The following is a 9,031-nucleotide window of genomic DNA, read 5'->3' as shown; positions in this document are numbered from 1 at the left end:
TCTAGTTTACTAACAACACCTTCTAACACCTACTAGTTTACTAACAGCACCTTCTAAAACCTACTAGTTTACTAACAACACCTTCTAACACCTACTAGTTTACTGACAACACCTTCTAACACCTACTAGTTAACTAACAACACCTTCTAACACCTACTAGTTTACTGACAACACCTTCTAACACCTGCTAGTTTACTGACAACACCTTCTAACACCTACTAGTTTACTGACAACACCTTCTAACACCTACTAGTTTACTGACAACACCTTCTAACACCTACTAGTTTACTGACAACACCTTCTAACACCTACTAGTTTACTGACAACACCTTCTAACACCTACTAGTTTACTGACAACACCTTCTAACACCTACTAGTTTACTGACAACACCTTCTAACACCTACTAGTTTACTGACAACACCTTCTAACACCTACTAGTTTACTAACAACACCTTCTAACACCTACTAGTTTACTGACAACACCTTCTAACACCTACTAGTTTACTGACAACAACTTCTAACACCTACGAGTATACTAACAACACCTTCTAACACCTACTAGTTAACTAACAACACCTTCTAACACCTACTAGTTTACTGACAACACCTTCTAACACCTACTAGTTTACTGACAACACCTTCTAACACCTACTAGTTTACTGACAACACCTTCTAACACCTACTAGTTTACTGACAACACCTTCTTCTAAGTGACATTTTGGAAGCTAATGTCGTGTATGAAGATTATGACTAGTCTTGAGGGACAAAGAAAAACTGTTTATCTTAGTTTGAATGTAGCAGTTGGAGGGTGACGCCCCAGGGGAGACCGGTGATTGGACGAAAAAGGGAGCAACCCATTTATTGCCATTGTTTATAAGTAGGACCTAGACGAAGGGGGAGTCAGAAAGCATTCAGATTAATTTGGGAAGGTGCTTCTCCAGACACCGCGGGTCTGTAACTTATGCTGTAATCGTGTGATATTAATAAAAGCCTCTAATCACGGTGCAGCCTAAGCGGACTCTTTGATTGACAGCAATAAGCCACCAACAGCAGACGTGACACGACACTAACCTGTACAACTATCTTCTACCCTGACTATGTTGTCTGTGTTGTCTGTGTTGTCTGTGTTGTCTGTGTTGTCTGTGTTGTGTCTGTGTTGTCTGTGTTGTGTCTGTGTTTGTTCCAGACAACAGATGCTCTGTTAGTGGCCATCGACTCAGAGGTGGTGGGAGCTGTGGACATCCTCCTCAACTATTGCCCCAGGAGGTCCTCCAAGCCCTCCATCGCTGTTAGTCTGTTCTCTTCTCCACCATTGTATTACTTTTTTTATGAATGAATGAATGAATAATTTGTTTTTATTTTCATGTCAAATCGCCAGTTGGCAACCCATCCCTTACAGGATCAATTGACACATTAAACAAACATTACAATGATGCTTACAATGAGTCCTCCGGTGTACTGCGCGGTACACACCACATACAAAGAATGACAAATGTCGACATGATAATAAACAGTGCTTGACTTGGACTGAAATAGGTGCCGGTACTCATTTTGCATGCCGGTACTGTTTATATTTTTGAGCAGAACCTCCACAATAGTTTTGAGCTACAGTAATATTCTATAAGAGGAACAGGAGCTCAAGCGGTAGAACATTTGAGGTGCCGGAACTCAGCTCCGGAACTCAGCTCCGGAACTCAGCTCCGGTGAGCTTCTGCCCAAGTCAAACACTGCTAATAAATAATGTTATCCAATCAATAAAGATAATAATTACCTGCTCCAACCAAATGACCTCCTGTCCTTATCCTGATCATGTTTCAGATTTTCATCAATAATGCAATAGTCCAAAAAGATATTGAAGAGCAGAAAACACTTTACTTCATTGGAGAACTGAATGTTTTTAGCGCATTAAAGACTGCATCAATAACAACAAGCATATTCTTATTTCCTCGCTCTCTGTCAGAAACTGATGCAGCGTCGTGTGAACACAGAGTACTCCACCACCATGGATGTGGCTCCAGTGATCCTGGCGGCCCATAGGAACAACTATGAGATCCTGACCATGTTGCTGAAGCAGGATATCTCCCTGCCCAGGCCTCACGCTGTAGGCTGTGAGTGTACTCTCTGTAACGCCAAGAACAAGAAGGACAGCCTTCGACACTCCAGGTAACATCCTGTAGAACACACACGCATGCACGGGAGCACACACAGACACACACACACTTTTTTCAGCTAGGAAGGTCTCTGTGTGGGGTATTTCCTCTGTAGAAAGGTATATTCACCAGGCAAGTAGTTTATTAATACACCATCAGTCAATACTCCAAACCACACTACAACCACACTACACCATCAGTCAATACTCCAAACCACACTACAACCACACTACTCCATCAGTCAATACTCCTAACCACACTACAACCACACTACACCATCAGTCAATACTCCTAACCACACTACAACCACACTACACCATCAGTCAATACTCCAAACCACACTACAACCACACTACACCATCAGTCAATACTCCAAACCACACTACAACCACACTACTCCATCAGTCAATACTCCTAACCACACTACAACCACACTACACCATCAGTCAATACTCCTAACCACACTACAACCACACTACACCATCAGTCAATACTCCAAACCACACTACAACCACACTACACCATCAGTCAATACTCCAAACCACACTACAACCACACTACACCATCAGTCAATACTCCTAACCACACTACAACCACACTACACCATCAGTCAATACTCCAAACCACACTACAACCACACTACACCATCAGTCAATACTCCAAACCACACTACAACCACACTACACCATCAGTCAATACTCCAAACCACACTACAACCACACTACACCATCAGTCAATACTCCAAACCACACTACAACCACACTACACCATCAGTCAATACTCCTAACCACACTACAACCACACTACACCATCAGTCAATACTCCAAACCACACTACAACCACACTACACCATCAGTCAATACTCCAAACCACACTACAACCACACTACACCATCAGTCAATACTCCAAACCACACTACAACCACACTACACCATCAGTCAATACTCCTAACCACACTACAACCACACTACACCATCAGTCAATACTCCTAACCAATATAGGGAACAGGGTGCCATTTATGACAACCACAGACTCCGCTGACCAGCGCTAGATGAAATAAACAGGATGACTTGTCTTTTACAGATAGGAGGAAACATACTGTACCACCCTTGTCTTAGAGGCAAATGGGAGATCTTCTGGGATTCTGTTTAGAAGTGTTACCATGAACTGATGCTATATAACTGTATGACCTCTCACACTCCACACTCTGAATCAACACACAGATCACGACACACCACACTCTGAATCAACACACAGATCACAACACACCACACTCTGAATCAACACACAGATTACGACACACCACACTCTGAATCAACACACAGATCATGACACACCACACTCTGAATCAACACACAGATCACGACACACCACACTCTGAATCAACACACAGATCACGACACACAACACTCTGAATCAACACACAGATCACGACACACCACACTCTGAATCAACACACAGATCACGACGCACCACACTCTGAATCAACACACAGATCACGACGCACCACACTCTGAATCAACACACAGATCACGACACACCACACTCTGAATCAACACACAGATCACGACACACCACACTCTGAATCAACACACAGATCACGACACACCACCCTCTGAATCAACACACAGATCACAACACACCACACTCTGAATCAACACACAGATCACGACACACCACACTCTGAATCAACACACAGATCACGACACACCACACTCTGAATCAACACACAGATCACGACACACCACACTCTGAATCAACACACAGATCACGACACCCCACACTCTGAATCAACACACAGATCACGACACACCACACTCTGAATCAACACACAGATCACAACACACCACACTCTGAATCAACACACAGATCACGACACACCACACTCTGAATCAACACACAGATCACGACACACCACACTCTGAATCAACACACAGATCACGACACACCACACTCTGAATCAACACACAGATCACGACACACCACACTCTGAATCAACACACAGATCACGACACACCACACTCTGAATCAACACACAGATCACGACATACTTGAAATAGATACAGAACAAGGAACAACAGGTAAATTGTTGCAAACTTTTAGACACAGTTTTGTTACTCTCGTCTGCTTAGTATGTCTCTCTCTCTCTCCCTCTCTCTCTCTCTCTCTCTCTCTCTCTCTCTCTCTCTCTCCTACCTCAACCTTCCTCCTCCCTTCCTCCCTCCCTCCCTCCCTCCCCCACCCCTCCCCAGGTTTCGTCTGGACATCTACAGGTGCCTGGCCAGCCCATCTCTGATCATGCTGACCGAGGAGGACCCCATCCTTAGGGCCTTTGAGCTGAGTGCTGACCTCAGAGAGCTCAGCCTGGTGGAGGTGGAGTTTAGGTACGCTACAAACACACACACACACACACACACACACACACACACACACACACACACACACACACACAGCCTCAAAGCCTGGTGGTGGTGTTCAGGTGAGAGCTTCTATCAGGACATTCAAATGCCCTCTTCCATAGCCTTCTACAACGGTTTGTCCGTTGTGTTTCTGTTCTGTGACTGGTTTATGAAAGGCTGTATGGGTATTAAACACAAAGACTACTCTGAGCACCACAATGCCTACTCCACCCATGCTCTACCAAGGTTTTCCAGCACACAGCTTCGACCTATTACAGTAGCTATGTTGGTATTGTACTTCAAACAATGTGCATGCAGGTTGCTTAGGATTCGAACCTTCTCAAACAGCCTTGACCTTGGCTAAATAAATCAAATCAAATTGAATGGTAATCACTTTAGCTGTTTTAATCATTCTCTGTGTCTCTTTGACACCCACACTTATCGTCCTCATCTTCCTCTCCTCTTCCCCCTCTCCTTTCCTCTCCTTCCCTCTCCTCTTCCCTCTCTCCTCTCCTCTCCTCTCCTCTCCTTTCCTCTCCTTTCCTCTCCTCTCCTCTTCCCCCTCTCCTCTCCTCTCCTCTTCCCCCTCTCCTTTCCTCTCCTTCCCTCTCCTCTTCCCTCTCTCCTCTCCTCTCCTCTCCTCTCCTTTCCTCTCCTTTCCTCTCCTCTCCTCTTCCCCCTCTCCTCTCCTCTCCTCTCCTCTCCTCTCCTCTCCTCTCCTCTCCTCTCCTCTCCTCTCCTCTCCTCTCCTCTCCTCTCCTCTTCCCCCTTTCCTTTCCTCTCCTCTCCTCTTCCCCCTTTCCTCTCCTCTCCTCTCCTCTCCTTTCCTCTCCTCTCCTCTCCTCTCCTCTCCTCTCCTCTCCTCTTCCCCCTTTCCTTTCCTCTCCTCTCCTCTTCCCCCTTTCCTCTCCTCTCCTCTCCTCTCCTTTCCTCTCCTCTCCTTTCCTCTCCTCTCCTCTCCTCTTCCCCTTTCCTTTCCTTTCCTTTCCTTTCCTTTCCTTTCCTTTCCTTTCCTTTCCTTTCCTTTCCTTTCCTCTCCTCTCCTCTCCTCTCCTCTCCTCTCCTCTCCTCTCCTCTCCTCTCCTCTCCTTTCCTCTCCTTTCCTCTTCCCCCTCTCCTCTCCTCTCCTCTCCTCTCCTCTCCTCTCCTCTCCTCTCCTCTCCTCTCCTCTCCTCTCCTCTCCTCTCCTCTCCTCTCCTCTCCTCTCCTCTCTTCTCCCCCTCTCCTTTCCTCTACTCTTCCCCCACTCCTCTCCTCTCCTCTCCTCTCCTCTCCTCTCCTCTCCTCTCCTCTCCTCTCCTCTCCTCTCCTCTCCTCTCCTCTCCTCTCCTCTCCTCTCCTCTCCACTCATCTCCTCTTCCCCCTCTCCTCTCCTCTACTCTCCTCTCCACTCCTCTCCTCTTCCCCCTCTCCTCTCCTTTCCTCTCTTCCCCTCTCATTTCCTCTCCTCTTCTCCATCTCCTCTCTTCTCCATGGTTCCAGGAATGACTATGAGAAGTTGGCTAAGCAGTGTAAGATGTTTGCTAAGGACCTCCTGGCCCAGGCGCGTAACTCCAGAGAGCTGGAGGTGATCCTCAACCACACGGCCAACGAAGGCACGGTGGACAAGAGAGGCCTGATGGGGGAACGCATCAACCTCAGCCGACTCAAACTAGCCATCAAGTACAACCAGAAAGAGGTGAGGCTGAAACTAACTAGCCATCAAGTACAACCAGAAAGAGGTGAGGCTGAAACTAACTAGCCATCAAGTACAACCAGAAAGAGGTGAGGCTTAAACTAACTAGCCATCAAGTACAACCAGAAAGAGTTGTGGCTAAAACTAACTAGCCATCAAGTACAACCAGAAAGAGTTGACGCTAAAACTAACTAGCCATCAAGTACAACCAGAAAGAGTTGAGGCTAAAACTAACTAGCCATCAAGTACAACCAGAAAGAGTTGAGGCTAAAACTAACTGGCCATCAAGTACAACTAGAAATAGTTGAGGCTAAAGCTAACTAGCCATCAAGTACAACCAGAACGTGTTGAAGCTAAAACGAACTCGCCATCAAGTACAACCAGAAAGAGTTGAGGATAAAACTAACTGGCCATCAAGTACAACCAGAAAGAGTTGAGGCTAAAACTAATTAGCCATCAAGTACAACCAGAAATAGTTGAGGCTAAAACTAACTGGCCATCAAGTACAACTAGAAATAGTTGAGGCTAAAGCTAACTAGCCATCAAGTACAACCAGAAAGTGTTGAAGCTAAAACGAACTCGCCATCAAGTACAACCAGAAAGAGTTGAGGCTAAAACTATTTAGCCATCAAGTACAACCAGTAAGAGTTGAGACTAAAGCTAACTAGCCATCAAGTACAACCAGAAAGAGTTGAGACTAAAGCTAACTAGCCATAAAACATTTTTTCATTTTTTTGTACAACCAGAAAGAACATATCAGAGTCTTTTTTACGCACACAGGGATATCTTGGTGCTTCAGAGGGCCACACAGGGCAATATATCTAATTTGCTGTGTGGCCCTCTGAACCACGGTAAAGACTGTGGCCCCCAGGGCTAAATGACTTTGACACCCCTGCCCTAGAATGTATTTGTGTACAGTGTTAGGCTATAAAACATAATGAATAGGTGGAAATGGTTGACATTATGATGAAAGCACTGGATTTATAGCATGGCATCAGGGTTAGTGGATGTAATGCCTTTAGCGAGGTCAGTGCTTACCATTGTACGTTAAGGGTATTGATCATTTATATTTCTTTATTCATAGAACATACTGTATATCATATTAACTGTTTGGACTGTTTTATTGTAGCGTACACTAACAACAGCAGACTGCTAGGGAAGAGAGGGTGATTATAGTGAATCATAATCATAATTCATAGACTGTGAAGACCACAACAGCTGTTATTCCTGTACTTGTCTGTTGGGGAAATATTACCCTGAATAAGCTATGGTCTCTCCAAGCTACATCCAGCTCAGAGCAGACCAGAGACATCGTGTTATGAGGGTGGATGTTTGAAGTTCATCTGTTATTCATAACTGGGAGGTTGTGTTTGGGTTATATATCACAGTGAGACTAGAGCAATGCTGCTGCCGTTCTGTCTCACATTGAGAAATGACGTGTCAGAGAGCTAACCAATTATTGCAATATAATATAATATAATATGCCATTTAGCAGACGCTGTTATCCAAAGCGACTTACAGTCATGCGTGCATACATTTTTAGGTATGGGTGGTCCCGGGGATCGAACCCACTACCCTGGCGTTACAAGCGCCATGCTCTACCAAATGGTACCCTATTCCCTTTAGAGTGCACTACTTTACATATGTAGTGCACTATATAAGGGGATAGGATGCCATTTGGGGCACTGTTTCTTCTACTGAACAAAAATATAAACGCAAACATGCAACAATTTCAATGTTTTTACTACGTTTTTACCGAGTTACAGTTCATAGAAGGAAATCTGTTTATTTAAATAAATTCATCAGGCCCTAATCTATGGATTTCACATGACTGGGCAGGGGCACAGCCATGGGTGGGCCTGGGAGGGCATAGGTCCACCCACTTTGGAGCCAGGCCCAGACAATCAGAAAGAGTTTTTCCACACAAAGGGGCTTTAATACAGACAGAAATACTCCTCAGCACCCCCCATCCCCCTCCTCAGACAATACCGCAGGTGAAGAAGCAGGATGTGGAGGTCCTGGGCTGGCGTGGTTACACGTGGTCTGCCGGTTGTGAGGCCGGTTGGATGTGCTGCCAAATTCTCAAAAACAATGTTGGAGGCGGCTGATGATCGATAAATTAACCTTCAATTCTCTGGCAACAGCTCTAGTGAACATTCCTGCAGTCAGCATCCCAATTGCACGCTTCCTCAAAACTTGAGACATCTGTGGCATTGTGTTGTGTGACAAAACTGCACATTTTAGAGTGGCCTTTTATTGTCCCCAGCACAAGGTGCACATGTGTAATGATCATGCTGTTTAATCAGCTTATTGATATGCCACACCTGTCAGGTGGATGGATTATCTTGGCAAAGGAGAAATGCTCACTAATAGGGATGTAAACAAATGTTTGTTTGAGAGAAATAAGCTTTTTGGGATCTTTTATTTCAGCTCATGAAAAATGGGGCCAACATTTTACATGTTGCATTTATATTTTTGTTCAGAATATAACCTGTGCATCAGATCCATAACCACTGTCTCACTCTTCATAACCCTGATCAAATATGTGTTTGATAAATGCAGACACTGTTTGTGTTTTGTATTGGTGGTGGGATGTGGTCACAGAGTATATGACATTAGTACTGCTTGTAATGACTGGGAACCAACCATAAAGATGGGAGGGCTCAGCTGTCCACAGCCAACTAATCCAAGGCAAGACACGTGATAAACAAGCAAATTGACGGTCATGTGCATGTATCGTATTCTATAATGAATGCCCATTCTGAATAACCCATTACTTCTTCTATCTTTGTTTCCCTGTTGTCTC

The 9,031-nt window shown here is 44.9% G+C and overlaps 1 protein-coding gene across 1 annotated transcript in view; it reads left to right on the top strand.

The window, feature by feature from the left end:
* The window catches only part of trpc1 (transient receptor potential cation channel, subfamily C, member 1), a 61,654-nt gene that overhangs the window by 6,425 nt on the left and 46,198 nt on the right, over nucleotides 1-9,031 (top strand). Inside the window, exons 3-6 of the mRNA XM_084197428.1 lie at nucleotides 1,188-1,289; nucleotides 1,962-2,164; nucleotides 4,404-4,535; nucleotides 6,033-6,228. Of these exons, the coding sequence (XP_084053554.1) occupies nucleotides 1,188-1,289; nucleotides 1,962-2,164; nucleotides 4,404-4,535; nucleotides 6,033-6,228 (633 nt within the window). The remainder of the gene's footprint in view (nucleotides 1-1,187; nucleotides 1,290-1,961; nucleotides 2,165-4,403; nucleotides 4,536-6,032; nucleotides 6,229-9,031) is intronic.

The sequence above is a fragment of the Coregonus lavaretus genome, assembly GCF_964263955.1.
Source record: "Coregonus lavaretus genome assembly, contig: HAP1_SCAFFOLD_187, whole genome shotgun sequence".
NCBI lineage: Eukaryota > Metazoa > Chordata > Actinopteri > Salmoniformes > Salmonidae > Coregonus > Coregonus lavaretus.
The sequence above is the reverse complement of the archived record's forward strand: the minus strand, read 5'-3'. Positions and strand labels throughout refer to the sequence as shown.